The following is a 26,001-nucleotide window of genomic DNA, read 5'->3' as shown; positions in this document are numbered from 1 at the left end:
AGGCATGTGACCTGACTGGGAATCAAACTGTGATTGTCTGGTTCGCAGGCCCGCGCTCAATCCATTGAGCTACACCAGCCAGGGCGCATTTTCTGTTTTCTTTTTACATTTCACTTTTTAACTCAGTTGGAATTACTTTTGGTGTATGATGAGATTTAAAAGTGTTCACCTCAGGTGGTTAGTGCGCATGCACTAAGCTGTACCACAGGCATGGTGTATCACAGCTGACCTGTTTGCACTGAATAAAGTTTCTCTTTTCATCTAAAACAATGGTTGCACATTGTGCTAACACCACTTACTGGTTTCTCCATTGCCTGGAAATGGGACTCTTATTATATACCAAATTCTTTTTTTTATTTATTTTTTTTATTCTTTTTTATTGAATTTATTGGGGTGACATTGCTTAAAAAAATTATTAGGTTTCAGGTGTACAGTTCTATGATACATCATCTGTTTATTGTATTGTGTGTTCACCACCCCAAGTCAAGTCTCTTTCCATCACCATTTATTCCCCCTTACCTCTTCTACCCCCACCCCACTTTCCCTCTGGTCATCACCATACTGTTGTCTGTGTGTACTAAATTCTCATGTACACACACACATCTGTTTCTTGGACTTTCTATTCTCTTGCAACTATCTGTCTATTCTGACATCAGTACAAGACTTTTTAATAATTAATACTTTTAAAGACATTTTAATGTATGACAGGGTAATTCATATCATTACTTGTTAGTAATTTTTTAAATAAAATTAACGACATCCTTGAAAAGTTTGCTTAAACTGAGTTGTCATTTTCAGCCTTGCCAAACTTTTATCATTTATTTTATAGTTTACTTGTCCCTAGTCAGCTACAGCAAATGTAAAATAAGTGATTCCTCAACTTCATAAAATGGTTAAATACTGGTATTTTTTAAATTTTTCATAGTTATTTAAAGTTTTTTTTTTCAGTACTGGCTTGGGGCACTATTTTGTGTTAGAGCTAAAATTATAAGATGGATTTTTCCTTATGGAGAAAGCCATAGCATTACAAGTAGTCCATGATTTACCTTCGGATTGTATCTGACATGCTTGAATTTGATGGTGGTTTTAATGGGGGAAAAAGCATTCCAAACTACTAGTCTTCTTAGAATCTATGATAGACAACTGCACCAAGGCCATTTTTGACCCATAATATGATTGGAAAGTAGCTGGCACATTTTCGTGTCAAATAATTGAATCCTACTTCCCAGCAATTAGAAGGGTCTTGTCTGAGGCAAGAACAGTTTCCCCCTATTAAAACAAAACATGTTTTTCCCCCTCCAGTCTATTATTGACATGGCAGCAGATGCTCAGCTCCTGGTGGGAAAGAAATTACTAACTGGAGAACTAAATTTCTCAGTTTTTGAGGAACTTGTCCCTACCTGTGTTATTGCAGGGGACCATTATTTTTCTAGCATTTTTTTCCAACTCTACTCCTTCCTTTGGCTGGTTTTATTTTATGCCTTTTGCAAACACCACCCTATTAAGTTAATCCCCTGGAGGCTATTGTTAGCTCTGGACTCCAGCCTGAATTGGCTGTGTGATTGGCTGTGTGAGCCCGTGGGTAAGTCTGAGTGTTAAGCTTCCTTAACTTTATTATGTTTTTACAGATTTTATTTATTTATTTTTAGACAGTGGGGAAAGGAAAAAAGTTAGAGAAACATCAGTGTGTGGTTGCCTCTCATGTGTCCCCCACTGGGGACCTGGCCTGCAAACTAGGCATGTGTCCTGACTGGGAATCGAACCAGCAACTCTTTGCTTCACAGGCCCGTGCTCAATCCACTGAGCTACATCAGCCAGGGCAGTTCTGTGGTTTTTTGACCTCACTAATGTGTCTTTGTTGGCTCCTAATCTTTTGGACATGATCAAATGAAAAGAACAATTATGTTTTAAAACATACACTTGGCCACTCCAGCTGTTTCATCTGGAACCTTAGTCCTGTGTTTATATAATGGCAGTTGTCTGATGAAAGAGATTAGGCACTTAGTATTTTGAAAACAGGTTAAAGAGTGAGATCAATTTTCGTTTCAAAGACTTGCACAATTTAAATGAATTAGATGAATTACATGAAGTAAGAGATAAGCTAATGCTTTCCCCTTTCATTTTCCATTTGGGGGTGGTCATGATTTTAAATAAAAGTAAACAGGTAGAAAAAGTTAAATTGATTTGGAAATATTCTGTAGCCACCATCAATGCAAAACTAGTTCAGTGTTGTTTGCATAGCTTGAACTCGTCAATTTCTTTAACAAATGGGTACTTTTAGAGCCCTGGTAAAATAGGCTGGATGATTTTGACTGCTTATGTGTTGGAATTTATTATTGGTCTAACTGAATTATTGCAATTTTGATAATGTTTCTCTTTCTGCACATTCTCTATATTTTTCTTCTTTATTCTAACCTAAAATGGGCTACTTTTAAAAAAATTATTTATTTATTTATCTTTAGAGGGGAAGGAGAGAGAGAGAGAAGCATCAATGTATGGTTGCCTCTAGTGTGTCCCCTGCTGGGAACTGGCCTGCAGGGAACTGGCTTGCAACCCAGGAATGTGCCCTGACTGGGAATTGAACCTTGATCCTCTGGTTCACAGACCTGCGCTCAATCCACTGAGCTGCACCAGCCAGAGCTTAAAATGGGTTACTTTTTAAAAATCTTTTTCCTCTAACTTTATTGAGGTATAACTGACAAATAAAAATTGTATGTATTTAAGGCATACAACGTGATGTTTTGATACACACACACACTGTGAAATGATTACTACAATTAGGCTACTTAACATATCCATCACTTCACAGTTTCCAATTTTTGTTAAAAACTCTTAAGAACTCACTTACCAAATTTCAAGTATATAACACAATACTGTTCACTGTAGTCACCCTGCTGTGTGTACGTTAGATCTACAGAGTTTATTCATCCTGCAAAACTGAGACTTTGAATCCTTGGGTCAACAGCTCTCCACTTCCCCCACTGCCCAGCCCCTGTAATCACCATTCTAGTCTCTGCTTCTAAGAGCTGGACATAACCTAAGACATGTTAACTATTAGTTAACTATTAGGAACACTGTCGTGATAAGCACTGTTGTTCATATTTCCTTGTGCACATGTGTGAGACTTTCTGCAGGGTAATAAATACACCCAGGACTGCAAACGTTGTATTCTGGTGTATGCTTCTCTTCAACTTTACCAGATATTGCCAGGCAGGTTCCATAGTGGTTGTACAAATTTATACTTTTTAAAATTGTTGTTCAGGTACAATTGTCACCATTTCCCCACCACCACTCCCCCCGCCCCACCTCACACCCTCGACCCTATCCCCTGTGGCTTTGTCCCTGTGTGCTTTATACATGTTCCTTGACAAACCTTCCCCTCACACCCTGTTATTCCCGTCCCCCTACCCCTCTGGGTACTGTCAGTTTGTTCTTCATTTCCATGCTTTTGGTTCTGTTTTGCTTGTTTGTTTATTTTATTGATTAGGTTCCAGCACAATTTATAATATCCAAATGCTGGAAGCAGCTTAAGTGCCCATCAGTAAATGAGTGTATCAAAAAACTGGTACATTTCCACAGTGGAATACTACGCAGCACAAAGAAAGAAGGAAATCTTACTCTTCGTACCAGCATGGATGGAACTGGAGAGCATTATACCAAGTGATATAAGGCAGGTGGTAAGGGACAAATACCATACGTATGTGGAACCTAATCAACAGAACAAACAAGTGAGCAAAATATGACTAACTTACACTCTTACCAGCTGAATTAGAGAGATCCTGTTCCTTCCTCCACATCCTCAGTAATACTTGTTATTGTCGGATTTTGAATTTTTTGTATACCTTATGAGTATGAATTCATTGTGGTTTTAATTTGCATTTCCTTGATTACCATAGTGATAAAAACTGCACCAGGTAGAACTATATCCAAAAAGAATTTTAAGTTTCACTGTAAAATTTATCACGAATTCAGAAACCTTTCCTAAATTATGGGAGCTATTTTTAGGGGGATTTTATGAATAATGTTTGAACTTTTGTGATCATCTTTCTGAAGTGGTTTTGAGCAGTCAGACTTCATGCATCTGATGTTTGTATACAACTTCAGCTGTTTCTGTTTTGAGACCAGAGATGAGGATCTAGTCATAATACTGTTCCTCCTTTGGGGAATGTTATTACCAATGGTGATTACCATCTGTATTTAGGAAGTGACTCAAAAACATTTTACTATCTAGATGTTATTTCCCACAATGTTGTTGGATGCTCTTGTTCTCAGAGTCGCCTCATTACTAATAGCTGCATGCCAGGTTTGTTTAATATTGTGATCTGTCAGAAGCCTGCATTTTTTCCACACCATATGAAATTGTTTATGCTCTTACTCTGTTTTCTGAGTCATTTTGCTAAATGCAGTGGGAGGTTAGAAAATGTTCCTGACTTTGTACCTGTCTTTGAGACATTAAAAATTCAAAAGATGGGCATTAACTATGTTACAAAGTCAATTAGAGTTTATATATTTTCATAAAGCTTATATACTGTCTCTCATGCACCCCTACTGGGGACCTGGCCCACAACCCAGGCATGTGCCCTGACTGGTACTGAACCAGTGACCCTTTGGTTCACAGGCTGGCGCTCAATCCACTGAGCCAAAGCAGCCAGGGCTATTTGTTTAATTTTCTTTCTTTCTTTTTTTTTAAGATTTTATTTATTTATTTTTAGAGATGAAAGAAAAGAGAGAAGAAAAGAAACATCAATGTATGGTTGCTCTCATGTGTCCCTTGCTGGGAACTGGCCTGCAACCCAAGCATGCGCCCTCACCAGGAATCGAACCGCGATCGTGTGGTTCATAGGCCCGCACTCAATCCACCGAGCTACACCAGCCAGGGCTATTTGTTTAATTTTCTTTATTCCCTATTTCACTCTTCTGTTTTGGAAGCTATATATTGTTTTCTAGTCTCTTACTAATTATCCTTAAGATTTTATTATGTGTCCTTAAGAAAATCTAGGTTTTATGTGTTTTTCTACATATATTCTGAATAAGATCAAGGACCTTAGAATGTCTTAATTGCAAACTCCCATCCATATTATTGTTTTCTAGTATTTCAGGTCCACTGTTTTTTATGTGTGTTTGTGTCTGTGTCTGTGTTTAAATAGATAATGCATTCTCATGGTATAAAATTCAGAAAGTAGAAGAGAGACTAGATCTTAATTGTTCTCACCACAAAAAATGGTAAGTGATGAGACCGGTGTTAGTACTGGTAGAAGTCACACTACAATATAAAAAGTGTATCAAACCAACACATTGTACACCTTAAACTACACAATGTTATGTCAGTTACATCTCGGTTTGTAAAAAAGGTATAAAAGTTTATAGTGTGAAAAATTTTTTCTTACCCTTATCCCCTAACCATTCAGTTGTCTTCACCAAAGGAAACTACTGTTTTTATGGGATATATTTGGTTGATCCATATGAAATTGCCAGTATTCCACTATTTTGATATGCAGTAATGGCAACTTCATGCAGTTCATATTAATAGCAGTGAAAAAAACAGATCCCTGTTTCCATGGAATTTTCATTCTAGTGAGAAATGTATTAGTTAATGATTTCAGTGTAACAAATTATCCCAAAATTTAGTGGTCTCTGATGATGTGTTAGTAGTCAACATGTCAGCTGGGGCTGCAGGCATTTAAAGCAGGGGTGTCAAACTCATTTTCACCAGGGGCCACATCAGCCTCGCAGTTGCCTTCAAAGGGCCGCATGTAACGTTAGGGCTGTATAAATGTAACTACTCCTGAACAGTGAAGCAAGAGCTCAGCGCTGCTGCCTGGTAGAAACAAGGTGCTGGGCCTTGCGTTTGCCACCTGTGCTCCAAAGGCTTAACCGAATCTGGAGGATCAATTTCCAAGACAGTTCACTCACCTGGCCACTGGCAGGAGGACTCAGGTCTTGCTCATTGTTGACAGGACACCTCAATTTCTTCACACATAAACCTCTTTATAATGTTGTATTCTTGTGACATGGCAGGTGGCTTCCCCCAGATCTGGTGATTCAAGAGAGAGGACAAGGAGGAAGCTACAGTGACTCCTCCCTCCTGCCTTGCAGTGCTTTTTATGACCTAGCCTGGGAAGTCACACCTCCTTGCTTCTACCATATTCTGTTTGTTGGAAGCGAGTCACTGAATCTAGGCCACACTCAAGGGGAAAGGAGTTAAATTTCACCTCTGGAAGGAAGGAGTAACAAAGAACGGATGAACATATTTTTAAAACCATCACAGGAAGACAGATGATAAGCAATAAACATAATAATTAAATGATGGAATACATTAGAATGTGATAAGGTCTATAAAAAAAGAAAATAGAGCAGAGGTATGGGGAATCAGAGTGTGTGTGTGGAAGTATGTGGTGGGTTACAATTTAAAACAAGGTAGTCAGTGTAAGACTCATTAAAGTTAGATTTGAAAGAGACAAGGTTAGCAAAGCAGATAATCCAGAAGAAGAAAGCCCCAAACCAAGGGAATACCTAAAGCAAAGGCCCTGAAATGGGAATGACGGGACGTGAGAGAAAAGAATACTACTGATTATATTTTATCAGTAGTATATTTTCAGTTGAGGCGGTGGGGGAAAGTTGAGGAAGTATTATTTCCATGGCTGAAATTAATCAGTTCATTGTTTCTCATAGGAATGTAAAGAAGAAATCTAAGTGGATCCAAATATGAGTGTGAGTTCTGTGAGCATCTCTGTGGAGGGGATGACATGTAGTTCGTGCGTTTGGACCATTGAGCAGCAGATTGGAAAACTGAACGGTGTGCATCACATTAAAGTAAGTTACACTTCGGGAATTAGTGAAGTCGGAGATTTCAAAATGGGTTTGACTTCTCAGTGAAGTACAGCATTTACCCTTCCTGTCTCTACAATATTCTTGTCTGTGATTCAAACCACTTGTAAAATCTTGAACAAATTGCCTTCAATTTGCCTCGTTTTCATGACCAAAAAAGGGGCTAATTGGCATATAATGATTCTTTATGCGGTTTGATACAAAATTTCTTCAATTCAAGAGTCATGTGAAGTGTGGTGGCAATATATGGGTAATTCTTTTATGCTTCTGAAACTGTAGGTGATTTTTTCCCCATGTCTTGATTTTCATATTCATCTTGGCAAGAGAGAGCAAAGCAAGCTTTGGATCCATTCTTACTATTTCTATGGCGGAAAAGCAGTGCTCACATCTGTTTTCTGTACCACACACTCTGGTCAGCTAAGACTGTGGTTGATTGATAGTTGTGGCTAAAACAGCTTTATTTACATATTACGCTAAGCCTTCTGTGAAGCTTTCTGCCCATAGGAATACTTAGATATGAATATTCCACTTTCCCATGTTCCACAAGTAGGATTTTCTTTTGTATTCACCATCTACTTTCACATAACTTTAGTCTTAGAGGCTATTTATTGCCTCTCCCACTTTTCCTGCCCGCGCCCCCCCCCCCCCAAGGATGCAGCTTTGTTTAATTTGCTTTGGGGAGGTTTCCAAGTTGGAAAAGCTGAGAAGTGACAGTATTTACAACATTGAAGGTTTTGTCAAACTACTTTACCTTCAAAATATATTAAACATTTTTGTAAACTTCCCAAAAATCAGGCAGATATTTCGCAGTTTGCTGATTTGAAAAGAGGATGGCCAAAGTGACCCTACAGACTTCCCACCCAAAGATTTAAAAACGAGTTGTTTAATTTCAGTGCATAGTAACTGACACCTGCATTTGATTTGACCCCCAAATGAAACCAATTAAATGTCCTCCTGTTGATCTAAGGGGTTGGTGCTGGGCGCAGGAATAGAAGCTAAATCTTACTAATTGTCTGTGCTAATTGCAGTAAAGCTACTTACCATCAAAAAACTAGTTCACATAATTTTTCTCCAAGTGACTTTGGTACTTACTCTTTGTCTGGCAAACTATTTTATGTTAATATCCGTTTTGCTAACATATCCATATATAAATGAAGGGCTAAATCCTGCTTTGACATTTGCAGGTACTTTCCTGTATAGGTTTTTTAAAAAGCCTATTATATCACACTCGTCTGTAGGGCTGTGTTTCTACTGCATCTTCCCAGAACTCACCTCTGTTAAGAAAGCCTGTTTAAGGTCAGAAAAATGCATTTGAATTAGATTAAGTGGAGAGGGAAAGTAGCAACGATGTAATGTGAAAGCACTTTGTGTTATCAGCAGTGATTCACAGGGATCCCAGTGACAGATGCTTAAGGCCATGCTTTCCAGGGGTGCTCAGTTTGATCGCCTAAAACAAAAACAGTTTGATCGCCTAAAACAAAAGGAAGCACACTTGCTCTGCCTTCTCCAGCTCGCCTTTCCTCCTTTAGTCAAAAGCCCATATAGAATATAATTTTAATATATCTTTTTTTCTTCATTTAAAAATATTTTACTGGGTGAGGGGTGGATGAAGAGGGCAAAGGAAGTCAAATATAAGGTGATGAAAGGAGACTAGACTTCAGGTCGTCAGAACACAATGGAGTGTGCAGATGTTGAATTATACATTGTAACCTGACATTTATATGATGTTACTAACCAATGTTCCCCAATATATTTAATAAAAAATATTTTACCGAGTGTTAAGTCTTCTAGGCCGAGAAACAGATTTATTGTAAAGTTAAGGAAGCTTAAGTTTCACAGCCCTTCACTTATAGTGACACCTTCTGACACCCTGAATGGAGTGTTAGCAGTGGGTTCACATGGTTACGTGTTTTTGCAAAAGTAAAATATTTTGCCTTGGCTGGAGTGGTTCAGTGGATTGAGTGCTGGCCTGTGAACCAAAGGGTCACCGGTTCAATTCCCAGTCAGGGCATGTGCCGGGGTTGCCAGCCAGGTCATTGGTGGGGTTGTGCAGGAGGCAACCTCACATTGATATTTCTCTTCCCCTATTTCTCTCTCCCTTCCCCTCTCTCTAAAAATACATCAATAAGATCTTAGAAAAATAGAAAACATTTCATCCACAGTCCTCTAAGTCTATTGTCTAATGCCACTTAGACTCATCCCCCTCTGCATTAGACTTCCCCTTTGCGTTGGGCGATGCTGAATGTGCCTTGGGCACCTGGAGGATCTGCCTAAGAGGAGGTTGAGTCGGGGACATATTTAGTTTGGGGTTAGTAGGATATTTAGCTGTATGTGGTTCTTAGTCATTTGTGTGTACAGTGACATTTTTGCTCAAAATTGTGGTGTAGGAATGGCTTCCAGCAATACTACTGCCCACTGACTCACTCAGGGCCACGGCAGGAAGCTGTAGAGCCCAGTGTAAAAATGGTAAGTGACTATTATCAGGTCAAAGAATATTTCAAACTCATCTCTACACAAGTAAGCTTTTCAGAAATGCCCTGAAATCGTATAGCTCCTACATGAAAGCAACTGGGTATTTTTTTTCTAAATTTGACAGCAGGTCTAAAAATTTGTCAATGCCTAGTCATGCTGTTGAAAAGAACTTTTCTAAACTCTCATTAAAAAATATATATATATTGACCTGTGAGATAGTTATCTTTCTTTTCTCTATGTTGAAAAATATTTTTGTAAAAGCATTGTTGAATGAAACAGCAGAGTATACAGTAAAAAATACAGGAAAATAAAATATAGAGGTAGCTGTGTATCAGGCATTCAAATTACACCTGTTATTTTAATGGATTTTATGGTATTAGGTTTTAAAAATTTGTAAATTGTAACTTTATTACTTATTCAGAATATTTACTTTTGAACAGAATTTTTTTCAGTCTCAGATTCTTTTTTTTAAAGATTTTATTTATTTTTTAGACAGAGAAGAAAGGAGGGGGAGAGAGAGGGAGAGAAACATTGATCGGTTGCCCCTCACACGCCCCCAAACCAGGGACCTGGCCCACAACATGGGCATGTGCCCTGACCAGGAATCAAACCGGTGACCTTTTACTTCACAGGCTGCTGCCTAACCTGCTGAGCCACACCAGCCAGGGCTGGATTATTTTTCTTAAAGAAAGTCCCCCCAGATGTTTAAGTTTCAGGGGCTACAAAAAATAGATGCAACTCTTTCTAGGAATCATATAGAAAATTTTCTTTGTCCAAACATAATTTATAGTCAGAATTGACCTCGACATGTTAATACATAAATACTGGTCACTTTTTAGAGAATGTCAAGGTTTAACATTTCTAGATCCTAGTTTCTCAGGTTACATTTCCTCCTAAGACTAATGTGCAGTGAATTTAGAAACCAGGTTTGGGGAGGATACTGTTTTGAGTAAATCAAAAAGTCCTGGTAGTATTTGGGATAAAACTGATATGAAGTGATACAATTGTGACATTAAGTTGAGGGAGGTTGCTTTATGGACAAAGAAGTTTAAATGGAACAGGTCAGAGCTTTAACAAAATTTGAGGAGAGTGAATAGTCAAGGAGTCTCTAATTTTAGAATAAGTAGAATGGTTGATTATTTCTCATTGCAGCTTCATCACTTAAATGCATTTTGGGAATTTTGTCTTAAATCGTAAAGTTTGTGAGTGTAATACTCTTGTTTGTTTCTGCCAATGTCAAGACTGCAGACTTTAAAGGGATTAACCTGAAGTTTAATTTGATCACCCCAGCGGTCTGTTCAGGGGGAAAATGAAATAGGCAGATAATTTGAAGGTCTTTCTCTGTGATTGGTTGGCTTTTTTGAAAGTAGAAATGTAAAAACAAATTTAATTAGATATAAATACTTAATGACTCCAAAGGTTAATGCTTTATTAGCAAATTACTTTGTCCTTGAAATTTAAACTGCTAACTCTGAGTGCTTTTTCCCTTCATGTAGATAAAGGCTGCCATCCATTCTGCTAATATAGATTATGCTTTTACAAAATGACCACCCAGATGCTGGCAGTAACTCAGTTCATTCCATGGACATCTTGCTTGCTGCCCTTAAATTTGACTTTTTTTTTATTCTTGAAAAGGTTACACATGTACAGAGTAAAATCTCTCTCTCAAAGGAAAACAGTTATCAGTTTGCAATGTATATATATCCTTCCAGAAATAGACAATGACTATAAAATGGTTTGTGCGTATATGTGTATTTATATGTGTGTGTATATATATATATATATATATATATATATATATCCCCGTTTATATAAATGGAATCTCAATATAGATATTGTTCTGCACCTTGTTTTTTTTACTTAGCAAAGATATGTTAGATATTGTTCCATATTGGCCTATAGTGATCAGTCTTTTTGATTTCTATGTGGAGCTGTTTTTGTTTCTTAATTTTTGCTATGTCAAATGACAGTGTATTGAACATTCCTTTTTCAAACACTATTCAAGTAATATAGGCATGTTGCTTAACATAAATTTCTAGGTAATAATCATCCATCCAAGAAGATGTAAAATCAGTTATTCAGGGAGGCTTAGGTTTCTGGTTTAGTTGAATTTCACCCCAAGTATCAAAGAAAGGTCCAATCCAAAGTAAAAATCTAATAGTGGAAGAATGGTGTGAAGAGGAACTGTCACTATTTCCTTTTTATTACTTTTATTTAATTAAAAAATTTTTTTATTGATTATGCTGTTACAGTTGTTCTATTCCCCCTTTATTCCCCTCCACTCTACCCCTCATCCCCACCATTACCCCCCCTTTAGTTTATGACCATGTGTCTCAAGTCCTTTAGATTCTATATTTCCCATGCTATTCTTGCCCCCCCATCTATTTTCTGTCTACTGTCTATGCTACTTATTTTCTGTACCTTCTCCCCCCTTCTCCTCCTCCCACTCCCCTGTGTTGCTAACCCTTCTTGAGATCTTCATTTCTATGTTTCCACTCCTGATCTAGCTGTCCTTTTAGTTTGCTTTCGTTTTAGGTGTGGTTGTTAATAACTGTGAGTTTGCTGTCCTTTCACTGTTCATGTTTCTTTAGCTTCTTTTTCTTAGATAAGTCCCTTTAACATTTCCTATAATAAGGGCTTGGTGATGATGAACTCCTTGAATTTGATCTTATCTGAGAAGCACTTTATCTGTCCTTCCATTCCAAATGAAAGTTTTGCTGGATAGAGCAATTTTGGTTGTAGGTCTTTAGATTTCATGACTTGGAATACCTCTTTCCAGCCCCTTCTTGCCTGTAAGGTCTCTTTTGAGAAATCCGCTGACAGTCTGATGGGTACTCCTTTGTAGGTGACTGTCCCCTTAGCTCTTGCTGCTTCTAGGATTCTCTCCTTCATTTTAATTTTGGCTAATGTAATGATGATGTGCCTTTGTGTGTTCCTTCTTGGATCCAAGTTCTTTGGGACTCTCTGAGCTTCCTGGATTTCCTGGCAGTCTATTTCCTTTGCCAGATTGGGGAAATTCTCCTTTATTATTTGTTCAAATAAGTTTTCCACTGGTGGCTGTGCCTTTCCCCCTTCTGGTACCCCTATAATTTGGATGTTGGAGCGTTTCAAGATGTCCTGGAGGTTCCTAAGACTCTCCTCATTTCTTTGAATTCTTACTTCTTGACTCTTTTCTGTTTGGCCATTATTTGCTTTCTTCTGGTCCACTCCATTGATTTGAGTCCCAGTTTCCTTTTCATTGCTATTGGTGTCCTGTGCAATTCCATTCATCTCAATTACTTTTGCCTTCATATATTTGTCTAATTTGTCGGTATAATCAACCAGTTCTGTGAGGATCCTGATCACCAATGTTTTAAACTGTGTGTCTGTGAGTTTTGCTATTTCTTCATCGCTTAGATCTATTGGCTCTGGGGCTCTGAGATCCTCCTGCGCCATTCTTGGTCTGTTCGGGCCCTTTAAATGTGAGAAGCGGCACCTTGGATTCCCAGGTCGCTGGGTTGTGACGCTGTATGTGGGGGCGTGGCCAGAGCGGGGAAATGGCGGCGCCCTCTGCCGCTTCTCACAGCTGGGTGTGGAGGAGCAGTGCCTTAGGTGGTTCACCTGGGCCGGCCGCTCAGAGTCGCTGGGTTATGACGCTGTATGTGGAGGTGGGGTCAGAGCAGGGAAATGGCGGCGCCCTCCACTGCCGCTTGCCGTGGGGACCTGCCTGCCCGGTCCAACCGCCCACTCCCTGGCCTGTCCACCCGCGCACAAATGCGCGACCTCAGTCAACACGCAGCCCCGGGCCTGGCTGTCTCCCCCGCAGTCGCTCGCCTGGTTGCTCGCTCAGTCGCTCACTAGGTCCGACCCTGCGCCTGGATTCCGCGGGCCTGAGTGTGTCTGGCCGAGTCCTCCTGTGCGACCCCGCTCCGCCAGCTGCTGGTTTCGCCCCTTACTGGTCAGGCTGAAGCATTTGATGTTAACGGACTTCCGAAAAGTTCAATTTTCCGTGTTCTGGCTGTGTTTTCTGTTGCTAATATTTAGTTTTCTCTAATCTTGGTTGTGGGAGAAGGCACGGCACATCCACCTATGCCTCCATCTTGGCGGAAGTCCCTTATTTAATTTTTTTTTTAATTTTTTATTGTACTGTATTCATCCTTCTTTTTTTTTTTTTAAAGATTTTATTTATTTATCTTTAGAGGGGAAGGAGAGAGGGAGAGAAACATCAATGTATGGTTGCCTCTAGTGCATCCCCTGCAGGGAACTGTCCTGCAGGGAACCTGCCTGCAACCCAGGCATGTGCCCTGACTGGGAATTGAACCGCGATCCTCTGGTTCACAGGCCCATGCTCAATCCACTGAGCTACACCAGCCAGGGCTCCTTATTTAATTTTTATAATCAATAATTATACATTAGTTGTATAATTTTGGAAGTAAAACCAAAATATCTTAGCAGTGAAATTGTGACAAAGCACTCAGTTTATAGATAAGTTAATTGATGAAATTAATGCTACAACTTAAAAAGTCTAACAAAATCTCAGTATCTTTTTCATTTTTAAAGTAGTTGTGATTTGAATTTTTATATTGTAAGAATGTCTTCTGCTAGTTAATAAATTGATTTACATTTTAACTGGTAACCTTTATTGAAGTTGGTCAAAAAGTTTGTGTAAGGAGAACTTGATGATTTACTTTATGATATAATTTTTAGCATTCTGTTCTGAAACATCAAAGTGGAGTATTACTTGAATATACACATTTTAACAAACAATGGAATTTGTATTGAGATATGTATAATATAAATGGGATTCATATTACGTATTAAAATAGTTTTTACTTGAGTCCAAAATATACTGTAGCCCTGGCCCCATAGCTCAGTTGGTTAGAGTGTCGTCCCAATACACCAATGTTGTGGGTTCGATCCCTGGTCAGGGCACATACAAGAATCAACTAACAAATACATAACTAAGCAAACTAAGCAGAACAACAAATCAGTGTTTCTGTTTGTGTCTCAAATCAATAAAAAAATTTCAAAAGATATTGTAAGTGGTGAATCAAACATTAGAAATTCAAGAAAATTGATGAATCATTTCACTTTTAAAAATGGGGAAATTCTACATTATATACTGATTGTCAATCCTCATAAAAACCCAAAGAAACATATTCTCTAAATCATTTTAAACTTAAAGCAGTAGGGGAAAAGATAGGAAATGTAGGGGGGAAGACAAACAGAACTAAAATTTGGTTCATACTCTAGAAAACAGTTTATATTCATAAACCACACGTTGCTCATATTACAGGCATAGAATTTTAGCTACTCAAGGAAATGAAAGATCATCCAGCCTTTTCATTTATAGATGGAAAAAGAACATGGACTTGGAGTTACATAAACCTGCATCTAAATCATAGCTTTCATTTTCCTGCTGGTTTTTCTGGGCAATGTGTTCAGTTTGCTAGGCTTCATAAATGACACTGGATCACCTTTTATTATCAGATGATAAGGAATGCAAAAGAGAAAACTGTGCTAATGGACAACCCGAGAAGTGGCAGTAACATAGTTTTTAGCTTTTATGGCAAGTTACAGCTAAAAAGGATTATCTGGTTCAGTCTATCAAGAAACTATAACTCTTTCAATTAGGGAGATTTTTCCAAGGTTTAGCTTTCATCTTGCTTGAGAACAGCTTGTGCAGCCTTTGTCTGTTTATGCAAATTATACAGAAATCACAGGCAGATAAAGTATGCTATGCCTGAATTTCATGCTTTAGACATTTCAGTAGATAAAGAACACCATGCTCATTAAAATAATGGATCCTCACAATCCATGTGGACATTTAGCACCTCTGCCCCAGTGTTAATGCTATGGAGGCCACAGAGTGCATTTCTTTTCTACTATCCCGCCTTCATTGAAATACAACAAATAGTCTTCCCTTGAGTCCTTCCTATGAGCCACATTCATAATTTTTAGACCACAGGTGGCAAACACAAGGTCCGAGGGGTTGAATCTGGCCCTTCACCATGTTTTATCCGGCCCTGCACCTTGTTATTATCCAGCGGCAGTGCCGAGCTCTCGCTTCACTGTTCAGGAGTAGTTACATTTATACAGCCCTAACGTTACATTCGGCCCTTTGAAGGCAGTGGCGAGGCTGAGGTGGCCCCCAGTGAAAATGAGTTTGACACCCCTGTCCTAGACTGTTTATTTTCAGAGGTACTGTTGATATAGTGGTAAAATAGTTCCTCTGAAAATAACAGCTTTGGTTGCTAATGAAAGATTCTGAGTCAAAGACAAGCTGTGGAAACTTTGGAACAATATGGGGAATAGGCAGAGGTGGTTTTTGTTGGTGGGGGTCATGGGATAGAAGAGCTGGGCAGATCCAGAACCAGCCTGGAGCTGGTGCTTGCTTTTGTTCACCATGGTGTCCCTAGCAGCTAGCACAGTGTCGGGCATATAATAAGCACACGGTAAATATTTGTTGAAAAAATAAATGCTATTTTAGTTTCCTGCCTGGGGATTTGGCCTCCACAACAGTATTGTGAGAATCACTGTATGAATTTCCTTTCAATGGAAAAAAAGGAGCTGCTTATTTTTCTTCCCTTTGAGACCTTAGGCTTAAAAAGTCTCTTTGATATCTAACATTCAGAGGAAAAGTTAAGTGCCATTACTCTAGAGGGGACCCAGGGGAACATTTTTCTGTGTGCTATGTGTGGCTGGCCTATTTTAAAACACATACATAGCCCTGGCTGGTGTAGCTCAGTGGATTGAGTATACGCCTGTGAAACAAAGGGTCGCTGGTTTGATTCCCAGTCAGGGCACATGCCTGGGTTGCAGGCCAGGTCCCCAATAGGGGACACATGAGAGGCAACCACACATTGATGTTTCTCTCCCACTCTTTCTTTTTCTCTTCTCCTCTCTCTAAAGATAAATAAAAAAATTTTAACAATTATTAAAACACACACACACACACACACAGAAGTTACTAGATAAAGCCCTGGCTGGTGTAGTTCAGTGGGTTGAGCATGGGCCTGTGAAGCAAAGGGTTGCTGGTTTGATTCCCAGTCAGGGCACATGCCTGGGTTGCAGGCCAGGTCCCCAGTAGGGGGCACATGAGGGGCAACCACACATTGATGTTCCTTTCCCACTCTTTCTCTCTTCCTTCCCCTCTCTCTAAAAACAAATAAAATTTAAAAAAAGAAGTTACTAGATCAATGTTTTCCAGGCTGCAGCATGAAAAAACCATTGGGTAATAAAATCTTTGGTATATTACTTTATATCCATAGTTGTCTTTTTTTCTTATGCCTTTTTATCAGTAGAAGAGAGGCTAAAGTCGCCCTGGCTGGTGTGTCTCACTGGATTGAGTGTCAGCCTGTGAACCAAGGGGTCACCAGTTCAATTCCCAGTCAGGGCACATGCCTGGGTTGTGGGCTGGGTCCCAGGTAGGGGGCGTGCAACCACACATTGATGTTCTTCTCCCTCTCTTTCTCCCTCCCTTCCCCTCTAAGAAATAAAATCTTTTTAAAAAAAGAGGCTTAAAGCAGTAGAAAGCACAGCAAACTGTCTAGTGACAAAGTAAATGTTGCTCTTAAAATCAGTTTCGAGAACAATTTCTCAGTGGGTTTGTTGGTAAATTGACATTTTGGGGGGGGAAATTAGGTCAAGGGGTAGGAGGCAGATGAAGAGGGTAAAGGGAGTCAAAATATGTGATGACAGAAGGAGACTAAACTAAGAGCAACTTGACCAACTAGAGTTACCAGTCTTCATGATATTTCATGGTATGGGCACCTTTTAAGATTTTACCAGCCCTGGCTGATGTAGCTCAGTAGATTGAGCATGGGCCTCTGAACCAAAGGGTTGCTGGTTCGATTCCCAGTCAGGGCACATGCCTGGGTTGTGGGCCAGGTCCCCAGTAGGGGGCACATGAGAGGCAACCACACATGGATGTTTCTCTCCCTCTCTTTCTCCTTCCCTTCCCCTCTGTCTAAAAATAAATAATAAATAAAATATTTTTTAAAAGATTTTACCAAATAGCCATTGATTACCAAGCTGCACGAGAAATAAACATATGATGCATATTAAAATAAGAGAAAGATTGGACGATATAACTATCCTAGATGATTTAAAGTGAGATTTCCTGCTCTGAATCACTTTTAATTATATTTTGCAGTTGTTTTTATTTTATGGAACAAAGCTTTTCACCAGGAATCAATCAATCAATCAATCATCATCATCATCTTGAACCTCCTTTAGAACATTTATAGCCTATTGCTGGGGTGTCAAGCTCATTTTCACCAGCGGCCACATCAGCCTCACAGTTGCCTTCAAAGGGCCAGATGTAATTTTAGGACTGGATTAAATGTAATTACTGAACAGTTTAGGGAGAGCTCGGCACGACCGGGTAGATACAAGGTGCCGGGCCCCATAGAACAAGGTGGAGGGCTGGATTCAGCCCTCAGGCCTTGTGTTTGCCACCTGTGCCCTGTTGTTTTCTGTACCCTCTGTAGTCCGCTTGCTCGGTGTTGCCCCTCCTAAAATGTCTCTTGGCGCTGCCCCTTTTCACCCCCAGTGTTAAGCCTTCACTCAGAGCTTCTGTTGCACCATCATTGCATTACAACAGTTTCCTGGCTAGTCTCCCCTTCTCCTGTGTCACCCCAATATCATCTTCCACAGTGCCTCCCAAATGATTCTTCTGTAACATGCAAATATGATCATGTCATCCCCTTGCCTAACCTTTCCATGGCTGTTACCTATAGGATAAATAACAAGCCATTACTGGCATACAAGAGGCCCCATAATAAAGCAGTTTCTTAATTCTCCAGCCCATCATCTTTCTCTACTGTTGTGCACTCACTCCTTTGGAATACCCTGTCTCATATATCCTTGCTGATTTGTGTTTGTCTTACAACATTCAGGTATTATCTCCACTGAGAAGCCTTTTCTCACCCGTACTCTCAGGAAAAAGTGGCTGTCCATTTTCTGTAGTCTCTCTTTTAGTATTGTTCCCTGTGATTATGTCATGCTCAGCTTTGTATTCTGAGAAGCCCAGTCCCTACCACATATACTAAGTGCTTGATAAATATTACTTGTTCATTGCTTACTGTTCTAGAACTTGCTGCTGCAAACAACTGCTTTCCTATCTGTTTACTCCTCTGATCCTTATAACAACCCCGGACGATAATAGGGAATATTTCCCACTTTGCAGATGATAGAACTAAGGAGTATGGTTGGCTAATAAGTGGAGAAATGAAACTCCAAGTCAAATCTTGTGACTTCCAACCCAGTTTGTGTGTGTGTGTGTGTGTGTGTGTGTATGTATACGTGTACATCTGCATTCACAACTTTGTATAAGATGTCTGCCAAACAGTTGCATGCAGTCATGGTAGTAGTTCTCGGTGTATTTGTCTACAGTGTTTCAAATGCCCGATCAGTAAGTACCTGAGTCACTTACACCTACATACAGCTTTACCATTCCTGTCGGCACACAAGACAGTTGGTGTGTCTCTCTAAAGGTAATAATAGTGATAAGAAGTAATAGACGGACTCCATTAAACTGAACTATTTGTTTCATTCTTAGTTGTGGTGTGATGATTGCTTTTAGGCTCTCTGTCATGTAGTGTAATTAAAATGACTTCTGACCTTCCCTTCCAAAGGTCTCGCTGGAAGAAAAAAATGCAACTATTATTTATGACCCTAAACTACAGACTGCAGAGACCATGCAGGAAGCTATCGACGACATGGGCTTCGATGCTATTCTCCACAATCCCCACCCTGTCCCTGTTTCAACCGACACCGTGTGTCTGAGAGTTCCTGGTTCTCTGAATGCACCGTGGGACCATATCCAAAGCACATTGCTCAGGGCCAAGGGTGTCACAGACATTAATATTTCCCCTCAGCAAAGAAGTGCAGTGGTGACAATAATCCCTTCTTTAGTGAATGCCGATCAGATAATGGAGCTGGTTCCCGATCTCAGTTTCGATACTGGAACTGTGGAGAAAAAGTCAGGGACCTGTGAAGATTACAGGGTGGCTCCAGCAGGTGAAGTCAAGCTGAAGATGAAAGTGGAGGGGATGACCTGCCATTCGTGCACAAGCACCATTGAAGGGAAAATAGGGAAACTGCAGGGTGTTCAGCAAATTAAAGGTAATGCACCTGGTGGTACTTGTGTGTTTTATAAGGCTTAGTTTGCTGTTTTGGCCTTTCAACCTTTTCTTCTTAAGCATGGGATTTGAATTCGTGGGACTGGAATGCTTATTGCTTCATTAAAGACTGAATTACAGTGTATTGCCAGGACTAATGTCAGTAAAGAGAATGATTAAAAGTTACATGAGACGTGAACTAGCGGAAAAGGCAGTTGGGGTGGCATTTCATGGAATTCAGGGTGTTTTTTAAAACAAACTTATTTATTTATCTTTAGTGAGATGGGAAGGGAGGGAGAAAGATGGGGAGAGAAACATCAGTGGTTCTCTCACGTGCCCCCTACTGAGGCTGCAACCCAGGCATGTGCCCTGATGGGGAATTGAACCGGTGACCCTTTGGTTCACAGCTGGAACTCATTTCACTGAGCCACACCAGCCAGGGTGAGTTCAGGGTTCTTATTACAACATGCCTGTGGTCTTCTTTATGTCTGATGTATGTCTATTCAGGCATGTAGAAACTTGGAGACCATAGATATAGTGGTCATATCTTTAACTTTTTTCCAGTCTCTGTCAGTAACATTTTCTGAAAAGAACAGAATTATTTTAAGAAAGGATAATAACAGTGAGAGAGGAATGATTTTGTGTGATAGTGATTTGGTCTAAAGAATGTTTTCTAAAGCAGGCCAGGAATAACTGAATTAAATAATTATTTTTCTATTTATTAATTAGTCTCCCTGGACAACCAAGAAGCTACTGTTGTTTATCAACCTCATCTTATCACAGGAGAGGAAATCAAGAAGCAGATTGAAGCTGCGGGCTTTCCAGCATTCATCAAAAAACAGCCCAAGTACCCCAAGTTGGGAGCTATTGATATAGAACGTCTGAAAAACACCCCAGTCAAATCCTCAGAAGGATCACAGCCAAGGAGTCTAGCATGTGCCGATGATTATTCCACAGCTGTTTTCACCATAGATGGCATGCATTGTAAATCATGCGTGTCAAACATTGAAAGTGCTTTATCTACACTCCAATATGTAAGCAGCATAGCAGTTTCTTTAGAGAATAGATCTGCCGTCGTCAAGTACAATGCAAACTTAGTCACTCCAGAAGCCCTGAGAAAAGCAATAGAGGCCGTACCACCAGGACAATATAGAGTTAATATTACAAGTGGAGCTGACAGTACCTCAAACTCTCCTTCCAGCTCCTGTCTGCAGAAGCTTCCCTTAAACGTAGTTAGCCAGCCCCTGACTCAAGAAACCGTGATAAACATCGATGGCATGACTTGTAACTCTTGTGTGCAGTCTATTGAGGGTTTCATATCAAAAAAGGCAGGGGTGAAATCCATACTAGTATCCCTCGCAAACAGCAATGGAACTGTAGAATACGACCCTCTAGTAACCTCTCCAGAAACTTTGAGGAAAGCAATAGAAGACATGGGATTTGATGCTACCTTGCCAGGTAATTAATCACTTTTTTCTTTGGTTTGTCTAATGTTCTTTTCTCACTGGTTTGCCGATTTCTTTGTCTTTTATCAATGAGAAAGGAGTAATAGGCATTTTATTTCCACTTTTTGAAAATAGGTCCAATGTAAGTATTCAGTGATATATATATACAGAGATGCATAAGGATGTTTGCATAATTATTTTAAAAGTACAAACCTTAAATAAATCATGATATATCCGTGTGATGAAATGTTATGAAGCCATAAAAATTGTGGTATTAAAGGTACTTAATGCCACAGGAGAGTGTCAGATATTTTATTAAGTGAAGAAAAATAAGCCAAAAAGCTGTATATTCAGTTTAATTATAAATTTATAAGCACATGTATAAAGATTTATGCCATGTATATGTTATTTATGTATGTGAATAAAATTTCTGGCAGGAAATGAGCTAAAATTTTGACAGTGGTTATTTGTAACTGGTAGGATAATGATGATTTTTGTGTGCTTTCGCATGTATTTTAAGTTTTTTTTTTATGCCAAGATGTACATAGTTATGTATATACAGGGTCTGGCACAAATAATGCCCCCTTTTTATTACAAAATCATAAGCATGTAATTCTGTAACATGATAATGTCACACTCAAGCATTCCATCTGACATTTTAGGTGAAATGTTCAAATTAAAACTATAAATTATTACACCCATATTATTACCCTACAAGCCACATTCAGGCCTTACTTCTGCCAGACCCTGTATAATAGGAGAGGCAAATGTTGTTTTTAAAGAGAAACAAGGTGTGAAAAAATCATGAAATTTAAACTGTAGCTTTAAATTTAGGCATTCAAAGTCTTCCTGTTTCCTGATAGCTCTTACCTTGGACTGAAACCAAAAACATACATGCAGTGGAACTTAACCTATGTGAAGTTGTTTGGAACTAGAATTGAACATAGCCTTGCATTAAACTGGAAATGCCCTAATGAAACCTCTTTTTTAAAAAAATATATTTTATTGATTATGCCATTACAGTTGTCCTATTTCCCCCCTTCATTCCCCTCCACCCGGCACACCCCTCCCCCACCATTCTCCCCCTTTAGTTTATGACCACGTATCTCAAGTTCTTTAGATTCTATATTTCCCATACTATTCTTGCCCTCCCCACTATTTTCTATCTACTGTCTATGCTACTTATTCTCTGTACCTTCTCCCCCCTTCTCCTCCTCCTCCCACTCCCCTGTTGCTAACCCTCCATGTGATCTTCATTTCTATGGTTCTGTTCCTGATCTAGCTGTCCTCCTTAATGAAACTTCTTATTGTAAATAACAATAACTGATTCTCAGACCATGTCATCCTTAACCTTTGATCTTTTGCTCAGAATGAAGGGTCTCAAATGACAGCGTTACTGTTTCCAAGCTCACTAAACCTGAGAAGCATAAAAATTATATTAAACCCATGCTTACATTATTACGGTAGATAAATGTCAGCAGAAGAGGACCCACAGGCATACTCAACGTTCTTCTCATATTCATGACAAAGGGAGAAATTGTAGGATTCTCACCTTTTAAAGTCCAGATAGAGTTCACATACGATGAAATTCACCATTTTAAAATATTTTCTCAAGATTTTATTTATTTAGGATTCTTGGGATATAATCCTAGCAGTGGAATTGCTGGGTCAAAAGGCAGGTCGATTTTTATTTTTCTGAGAAAATTCCATCCTGTTTTCCATAGTGGTTGTACCAGTCTGCAGTCCCACCAACAGTGAACTAAGGACCCCTTTTCCCCACAACCTCTCCAACATTTGTTGTTTGTTGCTTTGTTTATTATAGCCATCCTAACAGGAAGCTAAACAACAAAACAAACAAGCAAACAAAATAAAAACAAAGACACTGAAATAGAGAACAAGTGGGCAGCGACCAGAGGGGAGAGGGAAAGGAATTTAAGTGGGAAAGGGGGAGGGATTTGGAGGAACAAATAGGAAGGACACAGGGATGAGAACTGGGGGGAGGGTGGGAGGGAGGTGGGGAGACGGGGCGGGGGGGGGCTGGGATGGGAGAAATAGACAAAAAACTGTACTTGAAAAATAACTAAATAAAATTAAAAAAAAGATTTTATTTATTTATCTTTAGAGGGGAATGGAAGGAGAGAGGGAGAGAAATATCAATGTACGGTTGCCTCTCGTGCATCCCCTGCTGGGAACTGGCCTGCAACCCAGGCATGTGCCCTGACTGGGAATCGAACCACGATACTCTGGTTCTCAGGCCTGCGCTGAATCCACTGAGCTACACCAGCCAGGGCTAAATTCACCATTTTAGAGTATACAACCCACGGGTTGTTAGTATGTTCACATAGTATTGCAGCCATTACCACCATCTAATTCTAGAACATTTTATCACCTGCAGAAGAAACCCCAGACTCATTGGCAGTCACTCCTCATTTCCCCTAGTGGAGCCCTTGTTATCTGCTGTTCTATTTTTGTTGTTATGAATTTGCCAACTCTAGGTACCATGGAAGTGTAGTCATAGAATATTTGTCCTTTTGTGTGTAACTAGTTTTGCTTAGCATAATGTTTTCAGGGCACGCAGATGTTCAGTGATGTTCATAACATGAACTTCATTCATTTTAATTGCTGTTATAGTATTCCCTAGTATGTATTATATACTTCATTTTGTTTCTCCATTCATTAAATAATGGAAATGTAGGTTGTTTCCACTCCTTGGCTTATAAATAATGCTCCTATAAATAATATGTAAATAATGTTTTGCACAAATATATGTTTTTATTCCTTCTGGGTATACACCTAGGATTTGAATTTCTGGGTTATATGGTAAATATGTTGCACATTTTTAGGAACTGTCAACTTTCAAAAGTAGCTATACCACTTTACTTTCATATCTAGAATTCTCACTTGGATAAAGAAAACCTCAGACTGAGGTTCTTATGCTCTAAAAAGAGATACATAATTCCCTATACAAAAGTTTATATAGCATATGCCCTGGCTGGTATGGCTTCGTGGATTAACTGCCAGGCTGCAAACCAAAGGATTGCAGGTTTGATTCCCAGTCAGGGCACATGCCTGGGTTATGGACCAAGTCCCCAGTGGGGGTGTCCGTAAGAGGCAACCACACATTGATGTTTCTCTCCCTCTCCTTCTCCCTCCCTTTCTAAAGATAAATAAATACATATGTTTTATAAAGATTTTATTTTTATTTATTTTTAGAGGGGAAGGGAAGAAGAAAGGGAGAGAAATATCAATGTATGGTTGCCTCTCATGCGTCCCATGCTGGGAACTGGCCTGCAACCCATACATGTGCCCTGAGCGGGAATCGAACCATGATCCTCTGGTTCACAGGCCCACACTCAGTCCACTGAACTATGCCAGCCAGGGCATAAATAAAATTTTTAAAAAACCAAAATTTATATAGAACGTTAAAATGTTAAAGAGGCTCCAGTACTGAAACTCTGAACAGAGTATAAGAAATAACATGATTTCAAGAGGAAGTAATTATAAAAGCAGAAGAAAATTTAAATTGGAGATATTGGAAGTGAAACTGTATGAGTTAGCCATAAAAAATGACTAGAATTTGTTTCAGCAAAATTTAGTTGTATGTGTCATCAGCTATAATTTTAAAATGTTTAAAATGACAGTACTTGAAATTACATTGATTCATGTTTCAGTAATTCATAATGTTGAATTATTCCTCACAGTTTCTGTGAAAACAGTTCGGCATAAGTCTTACATTATGTTGCCAATGATGGACACTACATAAAGTTTAGTTTACATCAGTATCAGTCAAGGAAATTACACTGTGATATTGCTATGCCTGTTTACATACATAGAAACCCAAATTATATCACACATGGTATGAAACACAAATATTTCTCATGATCAAATCTGGTATCTGTAATACTATAAACAAGGACCTCACCAATTTTCAGACTGGATCCCAAAACAGATTTTGTCCTTTTCACTTGGGCCTATATTTTGCAACAGAGTCCACATTTGTATTTCGATAAGCTTCTAGGAAATTCATATCACACTAAAGTTTGAGAAGCACTGGTCTAAATAATTTGCTTCATTGACCTCTTTGAATAAAGTCCCTGAATTAAATCTATATTAGCATTGTTCATTTAATGCACTAATTATGTATCATAATAGAATTTAAAATAGCTAGCATTTATGAGATTTTATATAACAAATGTGGGAAGAGCAAAAGTAGAACTTTCCAATAACTGTAGATGAATTCCAGAGGATTTGATCGTCTCTGGCACCATGTCTGGCATCCACCTAGTCCTTAGAACCATGAACACAACATGGTCAGTAACTTTTAGTAATGTCTTACATGTCCACCTACTCTTGTCAAGGGCTCTAGGCTGTTTTGTGCCCTGAATCTGTTAGGGTTCATAATCATAGTCATGGCCGTGATGAGTAAATAGGTGAGACAAACCTTGGCACAGTGAACGTCACTATAAGAGAACAGATAGACTCTGGCTTATGTAGCTCAGTGGACTGAGCATGGGCTGCGAATCAAAGGGTCGCTGGTTCGATTCCCAGTCAGGGCACATGCCTGGGTTGCAGGCCAGGTCCCCAGTGGGGGCCATGTGAGAGGCAACCACACATTGATGTTTCTCTCCCTCTCTTTCTCCCTCCTTTCCCCTTTCTCTTATTTAATAATTTTTTTAAAAAAAGAAATAGATGCTTTAAAAATGTTTTATTTATTTTTAATTTTTTAATTTTTTAATTTTTTAATTTTTTTAAATTGATTATGCTGTTACAGTTGTTCTATTCCCCCCTTCATTCCCCTCCCCCCTGCCCCCCCATCCCCACCATTACCCCCCTTTAGTTTATGTCCATGTGTCTCAAGTCCTTTAGGTTCTATATTTCCCATGCTATTCTTGCCCCCCATCTATTTTCTATCTACTGTCTATGCTACTTATTTTCTGTACCTTCTCCCCCCATCTCCTCCTCCCACTCCCCTATTGCTAACCCTCCTTGAGATCTTCATTTCTATGGTTCTGCTCCTGATCTAGCTGTCCTTTTAGTTTGCTTTTGTTTTAGGTGTGGTTGTTAATAACTGTGAGTTTGTTGTCCTTTCACTGTTCATGTTTCTTTAACTTCTTTTTCTTAGATAAGTCCCTTTAACATTTCATATAATAAGG

The 26,001-nt window shown here is 39.2% G+C and overlaps 1 protein-coding gene across 2 annotated transcripts in view; it reads left to right on the top strand.

Moving 5' to 3' along the window:
• The first annotated feature begins 6,706 nt into the window (after positions 1-6,706).
• ATP7A (ATPase copper transporting alpha) overlaps positions 6,707-26,001 on the top strand; it is an 86,602-nt gene continuing 67,307 nt past the window's right edge. For both annotated transcript variants that reach the window (XM_037132198.2, XM_037132197.2), the window contains exons 1-3: positions 6,707-6,813; positions 18,918-19,407; positions 20,133-20,861. In XM_037132198.2, coding sequence (XP_036988093.2) covers positions 6,742-6,813; positions 18,918-19,407; positions 20,133-20,861 — 1,291 coding nt within the window. In that variant the 5' untranslated portion in view covers positions 6,707-6,741. The remainder of the gene's footprint in view (positions 6,814-18,917; positions 19,408-20,132; positions 20,862-26,001) is intronic.

Source organism: Artibeus jamaicensis, unplaced genomic scaffold (genome assembly GCF_021234435.1).
Source record: "Artibeus jamaicensis isolate MK-2021 breed Jamaican fruit bat unplaced genomic scaffold, CSHL_Jam_final contig_241, whole genome shotgun sequence".
In the NCBI taxonomy this organism is placed as follows: Eukaryota; Metazoa; Chordata; class Mammalia; order Chiroptera; family Phyllostomidae; genus Artibeus; species Artibeus jamaicensis.
Note: the sequence above shows the minus strand (reverse complement) of the source record. Positions and strands in the feature narration are given on the sequence as shown.